Below are 27,170 nucleotides of genomic sequence, written 5' to 3'. Positions count from 1 at the left end.
ACCTGCAGCGTCAGGCGCTTTAGCCGCTCCTCATCCAGCTCTACTCGAAGCTCCGAGATCTCTTTCCTGGAAACAAACAGAGAGGAGTCGTCAGCAGGAGGCCGCCGTTCTCTGACCTCCAACATGACGTTCATAACCACAAAATACAACTGATAGAATTATCAATTTATGAACATTTCTAATAAAAGGACGAATATAAGCTCAAAAAGCAAAAGTTCAGCTTACATTGAAGGATTTACAAATAAAAACATGTTTTCTGGTTACGTTTGCTGGACTTTGAGCAGCTCCACAGTCAGCAGCAGGTCTTTGATTTGGCCCCTGAGGTCTTCCAGCTGAGCGTTGGGCTCCTCGGGCTCCAGCCGGGCTTTGCCGCTCTGCGAGGCATTGGCGTCCACCCCGGGAGACGTGGCGGGGGCCGCTTTCGCCTCGGCGGGCCTGCTGAGCAGCGGCGACAGGCTGTTGATGGAAGGCTGTGTGGATGAGGAGAAAAATGTTGACAGCTGTCCATCAAACGCGCTTGCAGAATGTCAAAGATCTGGCAACCCAAACCTCCAGCAAGTATAAGTCAGTCAGAATGAGAGGGCAAGAGAAATTCTTTTGCCACAAACTAACCTTTTGTTTTGTTCCAGCTTGATGACTAAATTAGCTAAAACTTTTATACATCGTTAAAGATTTCTAATCTATTCTTTAAATATTCAGACTGTTTTCCGTTTTTTATTTTATTTTCAAGTCTGCCACCTTTTCTGCCATGTGCAAAACTCAACTTTAATTTATATATAATTATATTAATTATATATATAATTTAAATCCAGATTTTTTCATGAATCATGAACAACTTTTACTCTTTCTAAACTATCATTTTTATGAATTTTAGGACATTTTCCTCATTTGTCACCTGAAAAAGTAAAAAAAAAAAAAAATGAAATTTTTTTCATCTATAAGCATTTGGATGAGAGTTTAGCAGAAATCAAAACAAAACTGATGGAACTGAACTTTTAGCGGCTCTACATCAATCCTTTCAAAATAAAACCACCATGAAGAAAAACTTAACTTAACTTAAAATTGTAGTTTTTTCACAGCAATTTTTTGGTGTGAAAAGTTTACATGGAAAGCAATGGATTAAATGACAAAATGTGAACAAGTAGAAACATGTATTTATGAGGTTTAATTGACATTTTATCTGCCACTAAGGGGGTAAAATATGGGGGACGTTAAGTTAATGAGACATTTGTTTAGTGTCTGCTCTCAACAATCGTTTAGTTTTAGCTAAATGTGTCTATAAAAAAACAAACAAACATATTTTTGAGCAATAGAAATATTTCAAAGCTTCAGCTTTCATCAGAAACCAGTGAGGTAAAAGCAGGATGATGATTTTGCTTCATCAATCTGCTCTGACAGACGGACGATCCCGCTCTGCCACGCAGTCGCTGGGCAGATCACAGAGACACAAAGCAGCACCGCAAGAGAAAAAACACACAAACACACTCCGGTGTGTGAGTCCAAATGCAGCCATTACAACAATGTTGTGACAGACAAAGCAGGAGACTCTGATCCAGTGTTCTATAGAAACCCTTTCTTCCCGTTTAATTGTCCAACCAGCACTTCCTGCGCTCAAACAGCCTGGAATTACGTCAATTTCCAGTTTTGGAGGTCCGCTCATAAATCTGAGCTACCTCTTCAATCTGTACAGTTTTTCGCTGTTGCTGTGACTTTAGGCGACATTTAATTTGAGGCTTTTGCCGACTAATGCAACGCTGCTCTGAACTTTTGAGCTACTCGCTACATACATTTCACGCCGCGGCGTAAGTCCACAGCAGATCTTCCGTTTGACCTCCTGATGAGTCTCGTCTGCATTTCTCCCACTCTCCATGTGCACACGACCCCACCGGGTGGACAACGTACCGGACACTGTTGCCATCTAAGCCCCCCACCCCCATACCATTGTGACCATACTATAATTACATATGGAAGGGGGGGGGACTTCAGGCTCATCCCGGCCCCCCCTCGGCGTGCGGTCGCTCTGAAGCCGAGCACCTGCGGCTCGCAGTCCTCAGGTAACGATCCTCTGCTGACCGCCGCTCCAGACGCCATCGACAGCAATTAACGAAGAGGGGGAGGGGCAGCAGGTGGGGGGGCTCTCTTAGCGGCAGAGCGGGGTCTGGAGGGGGCCAATTAAATGACCAACACCAGCTCGTTTGTGGGTCTTTAGTGCTGCTGATCATCGGTTTGTGTCGACACAGCAAATGAATAAAAACAGATTTTCTTTGGATCTGTTGGTGAAGTTTCAGGTTTGATGACTCTGCAGCTCCAGAGAAACTCCAGGATCTATTTCTTTTTTTAACCAAAGAGATTTTTATTCAGTAAATCATATTGTTTTGTCTTTGTGGCAGAATATATATACAGTGGGGCAAACAAACATTTATTTAGCCACCAAGTGTTCAATTTCTCCCACATAAAAAAAGAGAGAGGCGTGCTAATTTCATTATAAATAAACCTCAACTATGAGAGACAAAATGAGGGGGGGGGGAAAATCACATTGTCTGATAATTTATTTGTAAATTATGGTGGAAACCAAGTATTTGGTCAAAAACAAAAGTTCGACTCAATACTTTGTTTTATACCCTTTTTTGGCAGCAGTCAAACATTTTCTCTAAGTTTTCATAAACTGCTGCTGGTGTTTTGGCCCATTCCTCCATGCAGATCTCCTCTAGAGCAGTGAGGTTTTGTTTGGGGCACATTTCATTTCTTCACATCAAGCTGGTATTGCAGACTCAGTCTTCCCGGCCCGGTGCAGGTCAACTATTTGGTTTCTGGTGTCCTTAGACAGCTCTTTGGTCTTGGTCATCGTAGAGTTTGGAGCGTGACTGTTTCAGGTGGTGGACAGGTGTCTTTTCCACAGATAACCAGTTACCACAGCTAACAACTGGAGGACAGAGGATGTCTTACAGAAGAAGTTAAAGGTCTGTGAGAGTCAGAAATCTTCCTCGTTTGTAGATGACCAAATACTTATTTGCCACCATTTACAAATAAATTCTTTTTTTTGTCATTTTGTTGAGGTGTACCTATGATGAAAATGAGAGGACCTCTCTCATCTTTTTAAGTGGAGGGACTTGCACAATTGCTGGCTGACTAAATACCCTTTTACCCCACTGCATGTCTGTATGAATGTATATTAGAAATTTTAAACCATTAATTAAGTTGTTTTCATTTTTAGAACTGAAATGAGGGAATTCAGTGAAGAGTAAGAATATTTCTTTATTAAAGGATTAATAAATGCAGTCATCGTGATTCCAAAAGATTCTGTTGTGGACAAAAGCGGCTTTTTTTATAGCTGCGCAAAGAATCAGTGAGAATCAGCTGATTCCCGTTGATCATGTAAGGGATGAAGAGTAACGGTAGGTCAAAGAGCGAGTATGATTTAGCTGCTGACGTCTCAAACGGTTAACCAAGAAGTAAAGGTGGATTTGAATGGGGAAAAAAAAAAAATCGCCATCGATAACAGATCTGTTATTTTGGCGGTCAAAGTGGTCCTTACCTTCCTGGTTTCGGTTAGCTTTGGCTTTGCTGCCTCCTCATCCTCAGGCCTGAAGAACTTCTCCACGATCGTATCTTTTGTCGGCTGCAAGAGAACAGGAAAGGCGTGACGTCCTGATGCCACGCAGACTTTTCAACAGTAAAGACAGACGGACGCCAAAAGGCCTAATAGGAGCAACATCAAGCGGATCTTTTGCTACTTTGTTCTCGGACTAAAAAAGGCGAACAGGTTCAGTGAAGCCCGACTAAACGCTGCTTATAAAGGAAAGTGTCAGCAAATAAAATAAAATAAATTAAATTGTCCTGGTCACATGATTGTAGAAATTAAATTAAACTAACATCTTGAGCTTTTATTGAGATTTCCTTCTTTTTTTTAAATATTTTTATTAAATTGGAAAGTTTTCTATTTATAGGCCTTTTTATTTCAGTAAACTGTATTTAAGCTTTACCCATACAGTTAAGAAACAAGGATATACAGATTTAAAAACATTATTTTTTTTTTTTGGGGGGGGGGGGGGGGTGCATTAAGACAATGTCTTTTATTTCTTCATTTCCATTTTTATAGCCATTTCAGAAAGCTTAAACAAAACTTTTTTCTACACAAAGCTAGACATTTAAAGTAAACCAAGAGCTTTTGGTGCATAAATTTTGAATTTTTACATCAAAAACTGACAGAAAAGCATTTGTTTCCCTAAAAATCAGAAGGCAGTTGAATAAAAGATTTAGGTAATCAGTGTTGGTTATTAAAAATAAAAAAAGAATTAGATTTTAATCCATATTTTTAAAATGAGCTCCAATTAAAGAAGCAAGACTCTAAGTTTTCCCAAATGCTGCACAAATATTGATCCCGAATAACTGATTGAGTCTTCTTTTTGATGAAACTTTGATCCATAGATCTAAAAGGGTAGGATTTATTTTATGAGGCGTATTCCAGCTTAGAGGTTTAAAAAAAAAAAAAAGCGTATTAAATATCTATTTAAATATTTTTGGAAAGAGAAAAGATGACATGTCAACCAGAGAGAAGGCAATCTTCTGGGTTTCAAATCTCTATTCTTCTGCTTAAATCCATTCAGACGTTGAGATTTCTGACAGATTATTTTCGCTCGCAGCTTCCTCACCGATTTCTCCGCCACAAACTGGGTGGGCGGCCTCCTGCCGAGCATCTTGGGTCTGTTAGCCGTGGGGTGAGAGAGCTTCTCTGACGCAGCCGACAAGTCGTCAAAACTCATCAGGTCTGCGGAAAAGAGAGGAGGAGCAAAAACCAGAGGGAATGACTGTTAAGTGGAAGAACAAGTGACTCCTCTGATTTCATTTCACTCGTTTAATAGTGTTATTGCTCACGGGTGGCTCATTTCCTGCCTGCTAATGATGCGGCCGCTCTTATTTTGAAATGCCGTCTGTTTTCAGAATGTCACCCAGAGGTTATGCATGATCCCTACAGGCTGTCATAACAGCAACATGCCAGCGCTGGACGGGCTGCTCGGTACTTCAGAAGGAAGTGAGCCGGCAGCTCTGCTGCAGAGAACGTCGACTAAAGCACCGCAGCAGAAAACATACAGAAAAGCAGGCTGGGACGGTTATGTTGACATGAATGCATTTTTAAAGACACAAGTTCTCTGCAGCGATTTTTTTTGCTCCAGTTATTAGTTAAGGGTTTTAAGACGGAACATTCAGTTATTGAACTTCAAACAACACTAATGCCAATGAAACTAAATGAGCCTTTGTTAATGTCTCCTACCATTGAAGGGTTTTCAAATTCAAACTTGCCTGATGCGGGTGGGGCCTGGGTTTGGGGGGCTGGTTGAAGCTGGTCCTTGGTCCCTTCAGGGGGCTTTTCCTCCATGTTTCCTGCCAAAGGTTTGGGTTTGGAGGGAGCCAGCGGCTCCACTTCTGGTTTTTGCCGTGAGGAGGACACCTCTCCATTTTCTCTACATTTAAAAAAAAGAAGAATAAAAAATACACATTTATTTGATCAGTGAAGTTGTTTTTTATTGGAAAAAAAGTAACAAAAGGTATTTTCTAATAAACACAATTAATACAAATGTGAAAGATGAAAAACATCTCAAATTAACTTTATTAAAGATGCACAATACTGAATTTAACAATGAAAAAGTCTCCATTTGAGTTTTTTGGGGTGAATCTTATTGTGAAATGTGTGAGATTTCCAACGCCTCCCTGTTTGTTCAGCAAAAACCTATTTTAAACACCTGACAGGGCAAATGTTTCTTTCCACAGACGTTTGATGCACATATTTTTGTGCATTTCTTCATTTATTGATGCAGATCCACTTCTGCAATGCATTTTGGACATGAAAGACATTTCACACAATAAAAAGGTGGTAGAAATGAATTTATGCTCAACATTGATTGATACCAAGGACATTTATCTTTTTAAGAATCTCCACTCTGAAGCATGGAGGTGGCAGCATCATGGTGTAAAAGTCAGGTGCTATGGGAATATTAGCATCAACCCCCAACTTTTCAGATTTGAAGGATAATCCGGAAGTATGCTGCAGTTCCACAAATGACCACAGGAGGCTGGTTGCCATTTTTTGTTAAATTTTGTCTCCAATCTTAGAAAAGTCAGAGTTTTAAACCAAACAAAGGGTTTCTACAACTTGATGCCTGAAGGGGGCGCTGGCCAACACACTATAATAGTTCAGCTTTGAAATAACCACACTAATGATTAAGTATGTGAAAAAGGAGTGGAACCCCAACCTGAAACTTGCTGAGGGGACAAAAGTCTTCTCGGGTCTCTTTGGAGGGAAACTTGCAGGTTTATTTTTTCCTGGTGGGAGGGGCTTTTTGGGTGGGACCACGGGCGCCGGCTTGTGGGTTTTGATATCTGGAGAGGGCCTTTCCACTGAAACACAGGAGAGAAAACATATTTAAAGAACAGGATGTGAAAACAAGAAACCAAGAAGATACTGAAACCTGGAAAAAAGGTTTTCATTTCTGCAATTCATTTTCTGGAAGAGGAACACTGCGGCGAGTCTGACGTATCCAACAAAAGAAAAGGAACAATTCTGATGCTCAGCAAAGCTATTTCTGTTCATTTGTGATGAACTTCAATGACCGTTCTTGAACTGACTTTGTTCCAAACTTTGACAGATGCCTTTGTTTGTTTTTTATTTTAAAGGGTAATTTTAAAAAAGTTCTACGATGGAGTAGTTAAATTACAACTTTTTAAATGATTAGTTCAAATATATTTGGAAAATTCAGATTTTTTGACTATTCCCATAAAATGCTAACTCCATTCTTCATCATTTTAAAACTTTTCTATTAATTTTTTAACTTCATTTTTGTAAAATGTTGACATTTTTTCTCAGAATTTTACAAGTTTATCCGCATATGTTGACATTTTTTTCCTTAACTTTGATCTAAACACAAAAGCCGAGGAAAAAAAAAAGTCAAATGTCTTTCACTGAGATTCCAAATGCCTCCTATTTCTATCTGCTCCTTTGATCCTTTTTCTTCTCATTTACCCTAAAGGTCTTAATGTTTAACACAACTTGTCTGCATTCCTTTGACACAACAGACTGAGATCTATTTAAAACCACCAACTGAGATCAGTCTGAGGCTTTTTCCTCGGCTTTGTCATTGTGTTGTCAGTCGGAGTGTTGCACTCTGCCATGACTCAGCTGTGCCACGCTCCAGGGCGGAGCGAGCTGCACGCGCTGCTGTGCAACGCCGCCGCCGTGCAACGCCGCCGCGCAACGCCGCCGCTTAAAACAGAAAGATGTTCTGCAGAGCATCTCAGCACTAAAGGATGGAGAGAGCAGCTGATGTTCAGAGGAGATGACGGCACCTCCACTGCAAACCAAAGCGCTCAAAATGAGGAATTTAGCTGAAGGTTTCCTCCTTGTTTACTGTTTGAGACACTGATCATGATGATCCAGAAGGAATAGAAAGAAGAAGAAGAAAAAATAAAATAAAATAAAAACGGAAGAAGCAAAAGTGGGGGAAAAAATCTTGGAAGTTTGCATCAAAACCAAAGAACACAGACAAGCAAAGTACAATTAAAGATACGAAGAACAAAAAGAAGCCAAAGTAACAGATTTATTTAAAAACTTGGACAAAACAAGAGAAAATCCACAAAAATATGAGGAGGAGTCAGCAAGGAGAAGAAAAAAACTGAAGTATCAGAAGAAAAATAAAAAAAAGCAGAAGACACTGAGGAGAAACCAAAGGATTTAGAAGAAAAAAGAGAAGAGCAAAAGAAAAGCAGGAGCTCCTAAAGAACAAGAATGAAAGAGTGAGATTTCACAGATAACTGACTCAGACGTTGAGCTTTCATTCTCCTTGAACTGGGTTTCAATCTTCTTTGGATCAACTTCTTTTCATTTAGCACCAAGTAAACACTTGGAGATGTTGCTGAAGTAAAGAAAAGAGAACTAAAAATCACAGTTTAGCTCTCTAAAATCATCTGTCCAAACGTTTTCCTGCTTAAAGCTGCAGCTGCTGCAGGACAGTCGCCTGCTGAAAGCTTTAAGCAAAGATCTGCTTCAGCCCCAACATTCACCAGGAACTGAATGAAAGAAGCAACAGAATCAACGGGTCTGAAGACTCTTTCCCTCTAAAAATGAATGTAGCCTGCAGCACCACCTGCTGCCAATCAGGATGTTTAGTGGATGTGACCTGCTGGGAGCAGCAGATTTTAGGACACGCCCCTTCTGGAAGAAAAGCCTCACTCCAGCCATCGGCCATCGGCTGGAGTGAGGCTTTTCTTCCAGAAGGGGCGTGTCCTAAAACCTGGGCGGAGGGTTGTCTTTACCTTTCTCCTCAGGCTTGATTGGATGAGGTTTCCTGTCAGTGAAGGGGATGTCTGGCCTCGGACCTGTGGCTTTTGTGGGTGGAGGGGGTTTCTTCCGTTTCTGCAAATGAAAGGTTAAAATGTGCAAAATGATTTAAAAAAACAAAAACAAACAACCAAACATTAAATGCAGATAACTCTGTAAATATACATGACAGACTTTGGTTCAGTCTTCTACTGCTTTTTGCATATAAAAACAGCCTAAATGTCATAAATCCCATTTAATGATGAAAACACAAAGTAACAATCTCCACTTGAAACAGATTTTGCTTTTAGGTTTTACTTCATTCAAACTGAAACTCTCAGGAACAGTTGTTTTTAAGAACAGATCCGATTTTTGGTTCCTTCAAATGCTCCATTTTCTCAGCGTCTTCTGAACTGGACATCGGGACTTTTTGGTTTTTATCTCTGCTCATTTTTTTCTAAACCCTTTCACACCGGAGACGCCTAAATAACACACACTCTTTGAAATGGCGCCACTTTTACACGGTCAATGTGAATCAGCTGAATCTGGAGCAGAGAAAAGCGGATTTTCAGTCCGGCTTTGCAATAGCAGCTACTTCAAATGAGAGCCAGAGGGAGCAGAGAGCGTTTGTTTTTGCCCATGCTTCGATCCGGGCCCGCTTCACTTCAGAACCAGACTTTGATCTTCTGACCGCTGATGTCTTGTGTTTCTGAATTTCTTTTTTGTTCTGCGTTTTGGAATAAAAGCTTTGACAAACACAGCGTCTTACCGGGTCCAACTCCTGCTTTGGCGAGGACTTTATGGAGCCTCTCGACATCAGACTCTGAAAACAGAAAGATCCGGTTCCAGTGAAACACAGCAGAAACTCAAGAGAAAAACGAAGACATTTCATTCCAAGCACCAACAGACGTTCAGAGGAAGTAGAGGTTTGAGGAGGAATTCATATAAAAGCTGTACATCACACAGATTTAGAGCTGGGTCTCATCTCCCAGGTGTTTTGTAAACTATAATTACAGGTGACTGTGACAAATGACTGTCAATCATATAACTCAGATATTATCTGATATTATCTAATACTGTATAAATCTGTACACAAATCTGAAAAAGCTACCAAAACATTTGCTTTCAGAAAGTCGGTATGAGCAGAAAAACGCTAAATATACGCTTTAGTTGTTCTTTTCATTTCACTGTCGCCGTTTATGTTTAAATGGAAATTTTGCTTTTCGCTAAGCATTTATGCAGCATTTAGCTTCAGGGTAAAAATCATTGCATGTTTATAATACTAGTGACTTGTATTTTTCAAAAGAATTTTTTAACATCCCCCAATTTAAACATTTTCTTTTGACTTTATATCGTTTTATTTTTTGCAGCTTTTATTTTGTAAAAACCTTTTAACAAAATTGAAGAGGAACCTTGAAACCAACTCGAAAAAGAATAATAGAAAAAAAAACTCAATTTTTGGCACAAAAAACATCTCCATAAGCAGGAAAAAATTTTAAAACAGACAAATTAAATAAAGTAAAGATGGTTATTTTTCCCTCCCAGATGATTAAACAGACGTGTTTAAATAAAAAAAAAATTGAAGCTTCATCTCACCTCCCTCTCGGTCTCAGAAATGACAACAACAAAGTTATCGGGGAAAACGCCTCTTTCCCCTCCGATCTCGCCTCGCCACCAGCCCGTCTCCCCCGTGTCCTGACAGTCAAACAAAGTAAACGTCGACATTTAGGCTCAATGATGAATCCTCTCTCCATACTTATACCCTCCTATTTACAATCCTACGACAGCAAATGATCTGGTACTTTTAGTAACAAGCACTTCCCCATAGTGTCCACTAGATGGAGGCAGAGGCAATGCAGGCAGTAGAAGGAGATGCTTGAAAGCCTTTTTATTTTTACCTGGACTAATGCATTATTATAATAAAAATACTAAAAAATAAATAAACTAAAAAGAGTGGCTAAGGAAAAGAAAATTAAAATAAAAAACATAGAACTGAATAAACTAAAATGCTTATTCAGGATTATTTTAACGTATTTACTTTATTTCAAAATAAAAGTTTAAAGATTACGCATGTCAAGAGGACACAAACTCAAAGAATAGCTAATTGGAAATCCTCCACCTGACAGGACAAAAAGAAAAATATGGAAATTAAAATCAAGAACGGGAAAAAACTGCTGACAATAACAATTAATGAATTTTTTTTTAAAAGACATGAAATGGAAATGACATTTTTGGAAAAATCTGTTGCTTTGTTTGCAAAAAAAAACTTCATGTATGCAAAAAAATTAATTACAGTAATTACAGAGTTTTTAATTACTAATTATGTTTTTTGGATTCTAAATTTATTGAAACTGCTTTTCTTTGTGTTTTAATTTTTCCTACACTAAGCAAAATAGAATTAGAGAAAAGAAATCTATTACTATCAAGGCATTTTAAGTTCCAGGGAGAAAAGTTACAGAAGTTCTGGGATTTTAAACACACAAATACCAAATAAAACACAAAAAAAGGCAGAAATTCTCATTCTTTTCCCCCCAGAATCCATTGTAATTCATTCTGCCTCAGTTCTAATACAACACAGCCGTTGAGCAAAGTTTATCACCACCACATGGAGCAAACCTTCAACCTAACTAGATTGTGAAACCCTTTAGTTTCATAGCCGATTCTGGTTTGTTGCTCCGCTGTCAGGATTGACCTGCAGTGGACGTCCCTCCTCTTCATCACTAGTCACTCCTCATCCCTGCCAGTAAAGCCCGTCTGTCGGCATGTGCCGCTGAGTCACAACCACGTCAGTCAACAGAGACGACCCAAGCCAACAACAAGCCTGAAGCGGGACGTTGCTCAACAACTCCTCCATGAGCGTTGTGATGAAATGCAACATGGAAGTTTTTTCAAATATTTGCAACAAACTGGACTGGGTTCAACCAATAGTTAAACATATTTGCAATTTTGATTTATCCAAACCAACCATCCATTGTTCAGTCAAGTTGTTTACTGTGTTTTATACCTTTAAAAAAAGAAGAAGCTTTTTTTGGTACAAATTTCAAACTTTCACAATAAAAGTTTCAGCTTTGTTGTAATCTGGTTTTAAAACCCTCATTTAAAAAAAAGAAAAGATAGGATCAGAAAAAGAAAAAAGTAGTTATATAGATTAAAATTGGCTGAAATAACAAATCAAACTGTAAATTAGTGAAACTAAAGACACTCATTTCTAAAAAAAAAAAGAAAAAGAAAAAAAAAAAAACAACAACAATATTCTTAATTAATGATAAAGCAAAATTTGAGATAATGGAAACCAAAAAAGCAACTAAAAAGATAAAGAAGCATTTAAACTCTGAGCTCATCATCTGTTTCTATTTTGTTTTTCCAGCGTCAGTGTGTTTGTAACTCCGCCCACTAACTCACCTTGCTCAGTATCTGGACGATGTCTCCCTCTTTCAGGCTCAGTTCATCCTCATGAGTTCCTTCAAAGGCAAACATGACCCTACAGAACTCCTTCGCCGATGGAACCGAAACACTGGCATCTGTTAGACAGAAACCACAGCAGATTAAAGAAAACCAACAAAGTCAAAGTCTAAAATAGATTTTAAAAAAAAAGATTGACATGTGAGAACTGTGGATTTCTAGATCCCTGGATTACAGTATGTATATTATAGAGCAGAAAAAAACCACAAAGAAAACTTCAGGACAGAATGATTAGCGTCAATAATCACTTCTTTAAACACAGCTAAGCGGTTCCTAATCATGACACTTCCTCCACTTTATCCTGATGGTTTTTTCATCTGAATAGCAGATGTTATGTGCGACTGTTGTATCCTTCTGTTTTTCAGCATCAGCGTCTATCTATGCTGCTCTTTGTATGAAGCTTTTGTGAGAGCAGCCTCAGAAGTTTAAAATCAGAACTGATTCTTTTGGCTCCAACTCTCCAGTCAACATCTGCTGGACGAGGATTCATTTCTATAACCTGAAGATGAACTAAATACAATCACTGTTTAAGGATATCCAACTAAATCCAATCACTAATTGCATTAAGTACAATCCCGTTTTTTACCTCAGTTCCTTTTTTCTATCTGGTAACATTTACCAAATCCGTCATTTAACTAAACACAATAAAAGATTCAGGAAATGTTACCAAATGGAAATTAAATTCAAGCGACCAAAAGTCCCATTTGACTTAAAACTTCTTTTTAAATATTACAGTTTTAATAAAAGCATAAAAACAAATCTCAACATTCCAACTTTTTTTACTTTTATAAACATTTTACTTTTTTGACAATATAATGTTGTAATAAACTTACTAAGGATGCTGCTAAAATCTAGCTGGACTTTCGTGCTACATTCACACCGGGCTCACAAACACGCATTCAAGAGTCTATGTAAACAGGCGTATTTGTGCATTTTGGGCTTGTGTGTTGAAAACTCCTGCATTTGCGTGTCACTTTGCAAGCTTCTAAGTGCGTCTTCAGCCTCTGCGTACAAAACATGCCGCCATTGAGTGTGCGTTGAAAGTTACACCAGTTGAACTTCGACCAATCAGGAACTCTGATTTGGTTATGAAGCTATTCAAAGAACGGAAGTACCAACCGTTTGAAAATTGATCACAAAGGAGAAATGAGTATAAAATGTCTACAACCTCTAACTGCCTTTAGATAAAAGTCATTGATGAAAAATATCCCAACTGTTATTCCCATCATCCTCGTAATATTCATCATCATTCCTTAGATTGTCCCTGTTATCCATAACTTTCTCCCCATCATGATCCTCTTTAATCCCCTTTATTCTTATCATGCTTTGGATTCTCCCAGCTATCCATACCCCTATCTTAATCTTCAATCTGATATCCCATCATCGGCTCCTTCCCACGGTTCGTATCGTCTTCCTCGCCTTCACATCGTCCCCCCTCATCCCCCATAGTAACATTGTCATGCACTGATCACCGCTGGAGCTGTTTACCTTTGAGTTTGGCGTCTGCCTCCGCCCTCGGTGGCTCGGTGGTGTTGGGCGGGGTGGGCTTTGCAGAGGATGGTAATGATGGCACTGGCTAAAATGAAGCAAACCACACAGATGGGAGTGACTCACTGGACTGGATGTGTGACGTTTCGGCATCGGAGCGGATTGACGTGACTTCCAAATCAAAATGCCCTCTAATGGATGGATGGGGTCATTAATCGGGAGGTTAGCGGTTCAGGACAGGAAAAATGTTGAAACACAGAGAAGGGAAAGCATGGATGGCGCTTTAAGGCGCAGCGGGCGGGGCTTTGGCCGCCGCTGGGAGCAGACAGCTCCAATCCAAAGGTTTGGAGCTGCTGGGAGGGGAGGACCATGTGGTGTGATGAGCAGAGCGGAGGAAGCAGAGTTAGTGGTGAGGCAAAGTGAGAGCTGTCGAGGGGAGGAGAGAAGAAGGAGAAGGAAGACGTTCAGAAGAGCTGCTGCTTAGGAAACCCATCTTCAAGACAAACCACTTTAGGGCCTTCATGTGTTTCTGTGTGTCTTTCTGTATGATCTTGATGCTACATTTGAGAAATCCTTCTTTAAAGAAAAAGAAAAATCAAACATCTAGCTCCTTCAAGCAGACTGGAAACCCTTCCATGGGGGTTACGTGGGGTCAAAAAAGACCCTATGGGTTTTGATTCTTTTAAATCTTTCATCTAGTCCTCATAAAACATGTTTGTTACATGAAGCCAATACATTTTTTAAAGACACATTTGTACATTTTAAGAAATTGTAGCTTTTGTATCACTACTCCACTTTTCAACAAGTGGGGTCAGAAATGACCCCAACCATTTCTAAATGGGATCTCCTGGGAACTCAGGAGGTCATTTTTACACAGCAACTCGCATGCAAGTATTTTGATTGTAATCGGGGTCGTATGTGGGAGGTCAGGCATTCAAGGGTCAAAGAACCCAGACCCGTTCTTCAGTGAAAACATGAACAAACCTACATGTCCAGCTTTTGTTCTTCATCACCGTTTGCCTTCATAAAACTCTTGTTTGGAGAAAGAACGCCTCGGACTCTTGTGGAGCCACATTTATTGATCTCCCCCCCCTCTTCAACATCATATTACCCAGAATCCCTTCTTCCTCCTCTGTCTGAACATGTCCAACCCATTTCACTCTGACTTCTCTGCACTCATATCTTTGGTGAGCTTTTCTTCTGATGTTCTTCTTCTTCTTCCTCAGGAGAAGCTCAACACCTTCAGCTCCTGATTCTTCATTTCCTCTGACTCTAGTGTCTAAGGCCAACCTTTGTTGGGTTTGTTTTAAAGTCTCAGCTAAACAAAGCCCTTCTCCGCTCTCACATCACTGAGAGCAGCAGGACAAACAAAGCTTTACCTTCATCTTCTTCTCGTCTGTTTCCGGACTTGGCATTCCTACCTTTAGCTTGAAGGACGACTCTTTGAAAATGTCTCCGTATCCGAATCTTTGGACCTTCTTGGGCTGGGCGATGGCTCCGCTCCCGGAGGCGGACTGAGGTGAGGTGGGGGTGGTGGCTCCATCTGTTCCACTTCCCTCTGAGAAGACACAAGTGTCAAAGAGGCCTCTATGATCTGCTACTAGTGAGTAACCATTAATCAGATTAATAGATTTCTATCTCTTAGATCCAACCAGATCCATCCATCTGAGGCAAGTTGTAAATTGACTCTACCATTATAAAATCATTTCAAAATTGTATCAATCAATTATATCGATATTGGAAAATACCATGTGGATTTAAACTAGATTGGATTTTGCAAGAAATACGGAAATCTTCACCTGCACTGTTCAATACCCAGGTATTTATCTCTGAGTCACACTGGATGAAAGGAAGAAAGAAAATAAAAGCGTCTAAAGGACGTTTGAAAGTGGAGGAAGCCAGACAGACGAGCAGAGGCCAAGCATCCCCGACCCGTACGGTGGACCCATCAGGATTCTGGTACCGATTGGGTAGAACAATATAATGCTCCAAGCAAAGTGCTGGAGGCGGGGCAAACCCTTTTGACAAAATAAAGATGGATAAAAGAATCTTAATACAGATGCTACAAAGAAATTTATGACTGAAAAAGAAAAACAAAACTCAAGCTTAATAAAAAAATAAAAATAAAAAAACAGTAAACTATTTTAGTTTTTTATCTATTGTTCTGCATGTGGTTTTCCTTTGAGGTGCTTTCATAAATAACGCTGAGGTTTAATATTTGCGTGTAAAGGTTTTAAATCTGTAATCAATAACTTCCCTGAACACCTTTTTCCTTCAGAGATCCTGAATTGGTCCAGCCAGCGGCTACATGACGTTCGGCGGTGAGCGTCTAAACCTGAGCCTGAAGCCTGCAGAGGCTCATTTCAGGAGGGGGCTCCATGATTTCGCTCTCATTGCAGGTTGTTCCTGCTCTCCAGCAGACATCTCAGGAGGGTTAGGATTCATGGCGTCTTTACCGGCGTCATCAGGGGTGGCGTCGCTGGACTCCACGTCCTCTCCAGCTGCATCCATTTCTTTCACAAAGTTGGATGGGAACAGTCCAGATTTGCCGTTCAGGCTGCCGCTCCACCAGCCTTCCTCCACCTGCGTAGAGACAATATGAACAAAGATCAGCTTGAACGACTTCAGCGACAAAAACAACGTCTCCATCTTCAAAGCATTGTTCTGCTTTGACTCTTTGTTCTGTCATCTCCACATGTTGACTTGTCAACATCACATCAATCCAGTTAAGTTTAAGCGCTAAAACACAAAGCTATAAAAGTGAAACCTGCTTTTTGAAAATGTTTCAGTGTTTTTTAATATACACCGTTCGTTTCTTCAGCGGTTTCAGAATGAAAGCCTGAAATATTTGAGGTACCTCCTCTGTGATTTCGATGAGGTCTCCTTTTTTAAGCTCCAGCTCGTCTTCATTCTGCGGCTGATAATCGAACAGCACTTTGCAATGCCGCTTCTTGGGCTCTGCAGGAAAGACAGGCTTTGGTCAGAGGAGATTCTGTTGTAAAATAAAAAGAAACATTTTCCTTTCTGTCTCTCCCATGAGGCAAAAGCAGATAAAAAAGATGGAATGAGGAATGATCAGAAAATCAGAAATTAACTTTCATACAAAAAAAAGTGTTTAGAGTATAGAAATATGTAAATACATTACGAAAACCTAGAGTTGCAACATTTATATTCAGCGGGGCAAAAGAGTATTTATTCAGCCACCAATTGCTCAAGCTCTTGGACTCAAAAAGTCTCTTCTGTCTTTGTTAAGTCACAAGTCCCATTTAGTCATGCACACAGTCACTCACACACACACACGCACACACAAATGCGTTCAAACAGCCAATGACAGACATGTTTTCACACACGGATGCATTCACGTGAACATGCAGGAACAAAAAAAATGGGAAAAATTAAAGTGAAAAAAATCATGAAAAAATGAGTGAAATAGATAAAAACTATCAGGCAAAAATAACAGACAAAAGAAAAATATCTTTAAAAAGAAATGAAGCAGCAAGTGCTCTTATTTATCTACAAACGTTTCAAGAAAATAAACAACATACATAGTGACACTGCAGCCCAGCTCCAAGAGACTGACGGTGATCATGACGCACTGACAGCAGTGGAAGCTGGACTTGATAATAATAGTCAAAAGACAGCATTCTGATCGTGTTAAATACAGATTGCTATCAAGAATGCATTGAACAAATGGATCGAGCGGCGCTCGCATCAGGGGAAACTCCGGCTGACATCTTTCAGCAGGAATGGACACGTCTGAGGTTGTAAAGGCGCCGCAGTTCACGTCAGAAGACAGAGATGAGGCGATATTTGGAGCCAAATCTCCCAGACAGCTCGAGAAAACGAAAGACAAGAGACTGTTCTTACTCTTTACTGTTGTGGGAGGCTGGAAGCCGCCGGTGGGGAAGCCTATCGTGCTCATCCTCTGGACCAGGTTGGCAACGTGGGCACTCTTCTCCCTCTTCTGAGGCACGGAGGTCTCTTCTTTCGGCTCATGTTTCGTCTCCTTGACTTCTTTGGGCTCCTTCTCCTTTTTTATTTCCTAAACAACAACAAATGGAAAGAAAAAACCATGAACAAATAAAGCCAAGGAAACAAAAACCAAAGAGAAAAAAAAGGGGAAGAAATTGAAGAGTTCCGTTTTGTTTCAAAGTTTGTATCCCCCGTTATTCGCAAGAAGCTCTAAAAATAACCCACGATAAGTGAAATTCGCAAAGTAGTAAACTTTACTTTCTACAATTATTTTAGATGCTTACAGCTGTAAAACTCCTCACTAAACACGTTATCTACTTTTCTCAGGCAAACATTTTCACAGTTTTCTCTCTTGATTGAATTCACAAAGTTCAAACCTTCTCAGAAAAATAAATCCAGATTTATATGGAGAAAGTAAAGCTCTGATTGTGGTAGAAGATGTATCTATTTTGTAAACTGAGCTTATTCTGTATAGTATATTCTGACACAGCATGGAGGAGATTGATAATTGTGACGTTCAACATCTCAGCAATTGGGAACGTCTCCACCCGGGCCAGACATGCCATGTAAAAACAACAAAGACCTACCCCATTTCATTCATCACTGAAAAAACTTACACCTGCATGTTTGTTTGGTCTGATTCCACTCCAGCTCCAGAAACCAAAAACACAACCGGTATGGACTAATAATGAATTAAGAATGTATTTGATGTTGAATGCTCTAAGTTAAATTTAAGATCATTTTGAGATGTGTTCGACATGTTAAGTTTTTTTTGGAAATGTTCAATTAAAATTCTGATTTATGTCTTTTAAGGGATTCAACCTGTCATGTTCATCATTTATCAGACAACTATCTGCCAAAGTAGATGAGTGATGGAGTTGATTCCATGTCCTTTGGAAAACATGGTCAATCGAGTCAGACGGGAGCTGGAGGAGACCAAAAGACTCGACAATAATTGTCTACAACCGATCAGGACGCAGGACAGTGCGCTGTGTTAATTGTATGTATGTCGAAGTGTCATTGGGCAAGACAGTGAACCCCACCTTGCCTCTGGTGATTATAGGTCTGTGCCAGTGTTTGGCAGAAGAGCCGCCATCAGTGTGTGAATGTGTGGGTGAACTGTAAAACTCTTTGGGCCTCCGAGGAACGTAGGAACACACTATACATGTATACGCCATTTAGCAGCTTTGACATGTCACTGACCACACTTGCACAATGCTGCTGGAAAGTTTGGTCAAGCCACCTCGATTACAGGAACCAGACTTAGAAGTGAGAAGCAAATGTCATAATAATCCACATGTGAAAGCTCATCAGTAAAGATGCTGAAGGATTGGAGAGAAATGTCGAGCAATGAATTAGATCAATTCTAGATGGGGCGGCGCTCTCTTTCCTCCGTGCTTCCCTGGCCTCTGGCTCTGGGGGCCTTGCGGCGGCCCTGCTGGCCCTGGCCTGGGTGGCGGGCTTGGTCGCCCGGGCGGCGGTTGTTCCCTGCCGGTTCCCGTGTGGCGTTGGGGGGATTCCGGCTGCCGCTGCTGCTGCGGTGGGGGTCTTGGGGTGGGGATGGCTGGGCACTCTCCCTCCTTCTTTTCACGTTCCACCATCCATTTTAGAAGAACATAAAACCTCACCTGAGCACTGGTGTTAGCTCACCTTTGCACTAACAGCTTGCATGACTGAATGACTGAAATATTTCACACTAGTTGGTTTTAAGGCATAAGTATGCGTGTGTGAACACTATCTGTTTTGTGTACATATCGACAGGTGGACATTTTTGCAGCTAGCAGGTGTGTTTATAACATTTGAGTGTGTGTGTGGACGGGCCCCGCCCTTTTTGTACTGCATTTGAACCTTACCATAATGATTAACAACCAGTAAACTTGTTGCTGTATGCTGCTTCATGGTCTTATCCCCCTTCCCCTCCTATTATCACCCCCTACCCCCCCCCTCTCTCTCTCTAGCGTCCCTCTCTCTTCTTCCCCTCTTTCCTTTTCCGTCCGGTCCAACACCAAAGATTTTCAGACATGATTGAAATTAATAAAGTTTGGCCTCAATTACAAAAGGGGTTTATCCAGACATACCTTTGGTTTGTCAGAAGATTAATAACCCCTCTTGTTAAAGCAAAATATGTCCAACACAAGAGGCCCTCAGTTCTCGTCTGTCTGCCCAGCTGTTGGACAGGACAAGTTAAAAAAAAAAAAAAAAGATCAATTCTAGACACACACATGAAAAATGAAAAACTCTAAAATAAACAAAAGGCACACACAAAAAACATGCTTGAGAAATCAAAATAGAATCCAGTAGAAATAAAAATAACTCCTGGGTTTTCTAACAAATTTGTTTTGGTAAATGTTAAGCTAGCTAAAGAAAGCTATAAGAATTTGAAAAATTATAACAACGCCCCAAATTCTACATTACCTTCCTAACCTAGCTATTTTCAGAATGTTGCTAAATGCCATGGTAACATAAGAATGTTTTTTTTTTTTAAACCTTTAAACCTTGCAAGTTAAGTTTTAAAGAAAAATTAGTTCAATTAAGTCCAACCTTCATTATATAAAAAAAATGAATACTAGTACATAAAAAAAGCTTTATATTGTGAAAAACAATAAAATGCTTAAGTACCTATTAAAAAAAATCTGTTGTAGTTTGATTCAGAATGGAAATGGAGGGAAAAAGGAAAGACTACAGTTTTTTCAGACCATAAGGCACGAATACAACTTTTTATTTTCTCACAAATGATTTACTCATTCTGGATGTGCTTACTGACCTGGAGCTAGTTTTCTGTGGATCTGAGTGCTCAGCAATCCGTCCAAATGTTTCAGTACAACTTTGGTAAACTATAAAGTCCTATCGCTTGATGGCTTGTTGGACCTTTATGGCTCCTGTAGTCAGGACCCTGGTGGAGTCATATTTCAATTGATTCGCCAAATGTGCTTCATAATCCCAAAACTATGGAACATAATAAAAAAAACAAGGGCCAATGTTTGTTAAAACATATTTAACTTGACTGTTTTCACAACTTAAAGTACTTCAACTCAAAAGTAGGGCTTATTTGTCATTATGATCAATCGTTTTGGTGGTTGTTTATCACACATGGGATTATATCGGCTTAACTTCTTATACCGGTGTGTTGAAAATCTTTGAAGTACCAAGACTCTTCAACCGTTTCTGCTATTAACCTGTGGATTCTGAAGCGGAGAAAAGCAGCGTCGTGTCGATATGCTGAGTCACCTTTCTCCGCATCAATCGGCTGCTTCACGTTGACCGCGGACATGGCTGAAGAGTTCCGGTACTTAAAAGAGCGTGTGTTATGAAGGCGTTGTTGGAGACATCTCATGTTGAAGTGCTTCAAATTACATGCAAAGCAATTATTGCTTAAAAGCTTTTTTTTAAAGCAAAAACAATAAAGTATCGCTTTTAGAATTCTAACGGACAAATCTATAACTTTGACAAAAGTTCTAACATTTTTTATTAAAATCACTAGCTACACGAAAACTATTTTTTTATATTTTAAAAAAATTGCTTTAAGAGTGGAAAATTCAGTCATAAATAAATATTTAAACGAACTGCATTGAAACGTGAATTAATTCATCAAAGTCAAATCAGCAGTTTGGCTGTGGTACCTTCAGACCCACCATGTTTGAATGTAATCAACAGTTGTAGCTAATGAGTTACTTTATTTAAGTGTTGCTATAGATGAACAGAAATGAACTTTTTTTTTTTTAAAGCTAAACATCTTGAAAGACACCAAACAAGGCGCGGTTGCTGCAGCGATTACTTTACAGCCACTCAAAGTAAAGGCAGCTCTCTGTTATGAACCCAGACGGGCAGTAAAACCGACGACACCTCCGCTCAGGTCCGGGAAACTCCCTGATGATAACAAAGTCCACCACACACCTTTACTGAAGAGTATTTAAAGCATTAGGGGGGAAAAAAAACTACAAAATGATCATTATTCTAGATCATCATCAGTTCCAATTCTTTCATAAACATTTTGTTTGTTTTAAAATGTGTGTAAGGTTTCAAAATCTCCAAATTTATAAACTACCTAAATGTCTAAAAAGGGTTCTTTTGCGGTAGTGAAGAGGAAGATGCACCCTAAAATAGTTTGGTTAAGGAAATGTGAATGACCTCAGATCTGCTCCTTCAAGCCAAATGTTATTACAAAATGGAACTATATTAAACATCGTAGCACAAACTACAGCAGTGATGCTCAAAATAACAAATGTAAATTAAATATTGTGCTGGAAACTGTTGCTGACAAATTTGGAGTCATCTGAAAGAGGAACGCGAAATTTAAATGTGAGGTTTGGACTGAGCTCTCACTGCCTGTTAAGAGGAAGATGCTTGAACTGATAGACTTTTACTGAAGCTCCAGTTTTCTCTTTTGTAAATCTACAGCTTTTAACAAAGACTCAAAACACGGGTTTACCATTCCGTTTGTGGAAAAAGTAAGTGCAGGGTGAGTGGCCGAATGCTGCCTGGGGTGTCAAACCATTTAGACGGATCAATGGCTCTAAAAGAGATCTATATAAATCAATTCCCTCTAAGAGACGCAGTAGAATCGACAGCTCAGTGACCACAACTGCACACACAATGTTTCCAACTTTTAGTCAAGTCATCCTCAGAGAACTCGTGGTTGAATGTTTCAACAGAAGATTTCTAATAATAATACTAATTTGACAAATTTCCAAAAATGTAGAAAATACACAATCAATAAAAAACATTTCATGAACAAACCCAACATTTATGCAAAGTGGTTGAGTGTTTGTAGCTACAAGGATCAAACAAACAATAGTTTCAGGGTTAATGAGGTGTATTTCTAGAGTTAAAGGTTTCCTATTTCCCCTTTAACCCCAGAAATGTTGCTGCTGACGCGCTGGCACAAACCATCACACCTTGACTGTTAAAGCCATCAACATAAATCAACCAATTCTGATGCAGAGAAAAGGAGCTTTGTGCGAAACGCACTTTTCACCTGATTGGTTGCATAAACATTTTGCTAAAGTGTTGCAGATCAGGCCAAGGCTGCTTTTGCCAGCGCCGGAATCCGCTGGAATTACGTCAATATTGTTAACGGTTGAAAAAGAAGAAGAAGCTTTATTAATCCCAATAGAAATTAAAAAACGGCCAGCTGCTTACATTCACACCCCACACAATAAAAAGAATAAAACCGTAAAAACACACAATATTAAAATCTATTATTAAAAAATAGTCAAATTTTTTGAAATATGAAGTGTTACGGTAGTCTAAAGCATATCAACAGTGGAGCTAAACGTCCGGTGCAAAAGCGTCAATAGATGATGAGGATTACCAGTAGTTTAGCGAGATGATTTTCTTCTTCTCTGCTTTTACCCCCTCATCTTGGTCTAGTACATACCCCCAGCCCCCCACCAATTGAGCAGAATTAACTACTGTACTGAATGATATTTCCAGCCACTTTGGAATCTTTCAGTCTTTAGTTTATTTATGAGAGAGCCACATGTGAAAGAAAACAAACCAGGGTGTGTAGCATTCCATTCAAACCAATTCCACGTCACTGTCCGCTGTTAGAAACAATTGAACGTGACTGATCGGCACTCCATATTTATTACTTGATAATAATGACAAATCCATTTTTGTTACATGACGTGGAATATTGATTCCTGGATTAAGGTTATAGTTTCCAATAATAATAAGCGCATCATCTTTGTCCATTGATAAATAAGATGCACTAAGACTAAAAAAGGTTAATAACTTTAAATTAATGCAAAGAACCGGATTATGGCAACTATGTTATGTAAATAAAAAACATAAATAGGGGTGGGATTTTACAAGTTCACTTGGCTTATTTGGTCCATATCAGAATTTAAGTGAGCTTTCCAATGGATGCAGGAAAAATCCCTCAAGAAAAACGCTAAGATCCAAATCATTTTAGTGCACTGGCTTTTATGGTCCTCCAACCAAGCATTCACATTTAGTTTAGGTGAACCTGAGCCACCTTGACAACGTTTATCCTTTCAAATTTTAGAAGATTTAGACCAAATCATTATTCTATCATTTCAAACTCGGAAGTGCAGTATTAGAATGTGGGGTGTTTCCTTCATTGGTAGACTTTTAAAACAGCAGCATTGAAAACCTGAACTGGACAAACACCGAAAAGTCCTACAGATTCCAGAGAATTTTGGAAAGGTGAAGCTATGCCACATGGACGCTCATAAACCTGAGAAATGCAAAACAATCAAGAAAATACACTTAAACTGTGATGTCAGAGATTCAATCAACAGTCTTACCGCGTCTCTCCTGGACATGCTTCCCGTCTCGCAATTACTCAGCCACAGAGGAAATACGACATGTCAGATGACCGGTTGTAAGGAGCAAAGTTCAACAGCCGGCTTTTTACAGGATTATCCATCCAGCGACAGGGCCAGGCAGATTAGCAGATTACCTATCTCACTACGCGGGATAACAGGATTGGATGGTCGGGAGAAGCAAGTAAAGGAGGACGATGAGAGGAAAAGTCTGCAGGCAGGGTGTAATGATTCATGTCGACAACAGTTTGTTTCATATCATCATTTGTGGTTGACAAAAGGACTCAGTGGATCTTGGTTCATTTTGAATAATCCGATTCACTGATCTAAAATAGATCCAGGACATCTTTAAGGTAAATAATCAACCAGTGTGACTCAGATAAATACATGGGAACTGAACAGTGCAGGGGGGTATTACAAAAAGGAGGTTATGTGAGTTACCACGGTAAGTTTGAGGCTAAGGAAGCGGATAACCTCAGCTTTCGGTTCCAAAAACAGGTACGTTTCACAGTATGTCAAGTTCCCATAGGAACTCATGTTCTGAACATAACCTGGTCTGGAGCAGGTTTAGTTGAAGCTTAGTTTGTTTTCAGAGAGGTGAAGCAGCATGGCCTGTCCATTTGAAGATGATTTAGTGGATGAAGAAGCTCAGATAATACTTTTTCCACCATGACAGGGTGATAAGACCACGTATGGATGTTGGAAAAATAAACTTTTTTACATTGTTGATCTAACTTAAATATTTGCTTCAGTTAAGATAAATCATTTTTTTAGTTCAGTCATCTTAAAAATAACACAGTTATCAGACATTTATTTTACTTTCATTCAAATTAATTCAATTAAGTAGGTGTAACTTTGGTGCTGCTGTTAGATTGGCAGCACAAGGAATTGTGGGATATCATTCCCTTTGCCTGTCTGGACGGATTTGGGAAGTGTAGGTATTGTCTAAATATGTTTAGTTGTAGCTGTTTTACTGAGTTTTACCGAGTTATTTTGTCTTGTTATGTTTCATTCTTTCTGCATCATGGGTGAGAGGGAGGGAGAGGATGGTGAACTTATTTAGCACCCCAAGTGCTTTATTATATTGCAAGTACTGAAGTTAAAGTCAGAGTCATGATATATGAAAATATTCTTCATGTTGTAAATTCACATTGAATGATTTATTTTAATGTTATAAAAATGAGAACATCTGCGGCGTAAAACTTAGACATATGAGAGTTCAAGAAGTAGAATAAATTACTATGAAAAAACAGATAATTGAATTGGAGTAATATTTCATTTAGTTAGATAAATATGTAAATTTGAGTTGTAAAAACAACTATTGAGTTGGACAGACGTAAGAAATTAGGTTGAATAAATTAAACTCAATTACTTATTACCAATTGAATTTGTTCTATATATATATATATATATGCGTCGCAATGAAAATAAGATCAGAAACTCTTATTTTTACATTGTCCGTGATTATTCTCCAAGCAGAAAGTCTCTCTTCTGATGATGCAGCCATATTACTTTTTTTATGGCCGTATAATTGTCATACGCCGAAATTAAAATCTCTGACTCCGTCTCACTAAAGTATAGCGCTCCCTTATTTTCTCCACGCGTTTCCATGGCGTCTCTGGAAATCGGTGATCCATTGAGAATGTCTTTATGTACTTGCCCTCCACGTGCATTAACCCAGGGTTACCAAGTCGAGCGTAATTACGCTAACTCATATCCGGCCTCTTGGAACCGACATACCCAGAGTAAGCAAGTTCAGGCGGATTTCAGCCCGAGTTCAGGGTCAAAGTCAGGGTAGTTTAAACATGCTTCCTGGAATACCCCCCTGGAGAAGTTTTCCAGTGTAAATAAAATATATTTACAAACAAACAAGTAGGCCTGCACAATATACCGCAAATTTATCGTTATCGCGACATTAAGCTGTGCAATATGCATACCGCAAAAGACGGCGAAAATCGCAATAAATGGTTACCTTAAATGTGCTAAAACAATCTCATGGCAGCTTGAAATATTGAACAAATGAAATAAATCCCTTTATGCATTTAACCAATCGGAAGGACCCATTTACGTTGTTGATCAATCAGATGAGCCCTTTTATGTTTGATGTTTGCCTCCTACGTCGACGAGGGTCATTTGGAGTATAATTTTTAAATTGTTGCAGTGAACACGGAAATTATGTTTTTGGTTGTTTTGCTATTTGTTTATATACCGCGAATTATATCGTTATCGCAATATATTAATCACCAATATCGCATATCGCGAGTTTTCCTCATATCGTGCAGCCCTACAAACAAGTAAACAAGAATTGATGACATATCTATTCACATTATAGTTTCCTAAAGTTCAGCCCACTGTTGTTTTTCTAAATCAAAATAATCAATTATTAGAACATTCTACCACACTGTATGGTCACATGTCTTTGCTAAATTCAAAGGGTTTCCACACAGAATTCTGTCAACGAAACTACAAGGTAGCTTTTAGGAAGATGCTACAGCAGTGCAGCGCGCGTGCTGCACATCGAGACACAGAACAGCATGTAAGAAGCGTTTTCAGCTATGATTAAATAAATGAATTAACAGTTGGACCTTTTTTCTGTTTAATAAGACAACAATCGATTTACATTTGTCCGCGGCTCATTTGTTCCTACTCTGTTTACGTTGGACGTTTTGGTTCAGTTGTTCCGCTCAAAAGACGGATTGTATTCAGACTGAGGAATCTCAGAGCGACCCAAAGCTCAGTCTGATTGGAAACGAACTGAGACCTCCTCCAAAGATGGGTCAGAGAGCAGTTCCTGGTCCCAGACCAGGGTCTCCTTGGGTGTATTCAGACGGAAAATTTGTTCTGGATTATCTGGTTCACTTTAAGCGGACCAAGTGCGTCAAGACTGAATACACCCTTACATTCAGTCTTTACATTCTTTCAACTGTTGTAGTTATTAAAAAGTTTATGCACTTGACATAATTCCAGCTGGTTCTGTTGCAGAGAAAAGCGATTTTGCGGCATTATGCAACAATTTATGTTTGTAGTGTGTTTCATCATACTGGAATGCTATTTCCTCTACCTCAACAGTGTGTGTTATAGACCAGTCATTGGTGCAGGAAATACAAATACTGGTTTCTTTCACACTTTTATGATACGATTACCTTTTATTTTATGTTAGAAATATGTTGCATATCGTTGCACAGCTAATATGAAGTCGTTGTCCTCCGAGTCAGAATCAGCTGATTCTTGTTAAAGGCATAAACAATCAAAGAGTTATGCTATGTTAGATTATTTAGGTGTTGCCAGGGACATCTGTTGTCAAAAGTCCAAAGTTTTCTGGACATTTCAGTAAATTGACCAAAGAAAAAGAAATGAGAAATAGCAGTTTCTCATTTTCAGCGCCCTTCAGATTTGGCCAAGTGGAATCAGGTGTGTCCAAGTAAGTTAGATTCCATAGAGGACAGAGGACTCAAAGGAGAAAGTATCAAAAAAAATGAAGCTCCAGCTGCCCTCTCAGCACTTCCATTATAAACATGAAATCATCATGGAAAAGAACTGCAATCTTAGAATTGATCTAGAATATTCCATTAACCAAATAAGACAAAAAATCTCCACTTCATGCAAGGACTGTTTAAAAAATATACAAAAATACAGCAGTTTAAAACAGC

General features: G+C 39.3%; 1 protein-coding gene across 2 annotated transcripts in view; it reads right to left on the bottom strand.

The window, feature by feature from the left end:
• Positions 1-27,170, bottom strand: part of cd2ap (CD2 associated protein) — a 55,755-nt gene that overhangs the window by 10,395 nt on the left and 18,190 nt on the right. Inside the window, exons 1-16 of one of the 2 annotated variants that reach the window (XM_023952735.1) lie at positions 23,503-23,569; positions 17,129-17,303; positions 16,119-16,219; positions 15,718-15,844; positions 14,683-14,819; positions 13,262-13,349; positions 11,714-11,832; positions 9,908-10,006; positions 9,081-9,134; positions 8,308-8,407; positions 6,252-6,396; positions 5,302-5,462; positions 4,653-4,768; positions 3,536-3,619; positions 265-470; positions 3-66 (exon numbers count right to left, since the gene is read on the bottom strand). In XM_023952735.1, the coding sequence (XP_023808503.1) occupies positions 3-66; positions 265-470; positions 3,536-3,619; positions 4,653-4,768; positions 5,302-5,462; positions 6,252-6,396; positions 8,308-8,407; positions 9,081-9,134; positions 9,908-10,006; positions 11,714-11,832; positions 13,262-13,349; positions 14,683-14,819; positions 15,718-15,844; positions 16,119-16,219; positions 17,129-17,303; positions 23,503-23,520 (1,794 nt within the window). In that variant the 5' untranslated portion in view covers positions 23,521-23,569. Of the gene's footprint in view, positions 1-2; positions 67-264; positions 471-3,535; positions 3,620-4,652; positions 4,769-5,301; positions 5,463-6,251; positions 6,397-8,307; positions 8,408-9,080; positions 9,135-9,907; positions 10,007-11,713; positions 11,833-13,261; positions 13,350-14,682; positions 14,820-15,717; positions 15,845-16,118; positions 16,220-17,128; positions 17,304-23,502; positions 23,570-27,170 lie in introns of those variants that run through there. The other variant, XM_023952734.1, reaches the window with a different exon arrangement.

This window comes from Oryzias latipes, chromosome 24 (genome assembly GCF_002234675.1).
Source record: "Oryzias latipes chromosome 24, ASM223467v1".
Classification (NCBI taxonomy): domain Eukaryota; kingdom Metazoa; phylum Chordata; class Actinopteri; order Beloniformes; family Adrianichthyidae; genus Oryzias; species Oryzias latipes.
The sequence above is the reverse complement of the archived record's forward strand: the minus strand, read 5'-3'. Positions and strand labels throughout refer to the sequence as shown.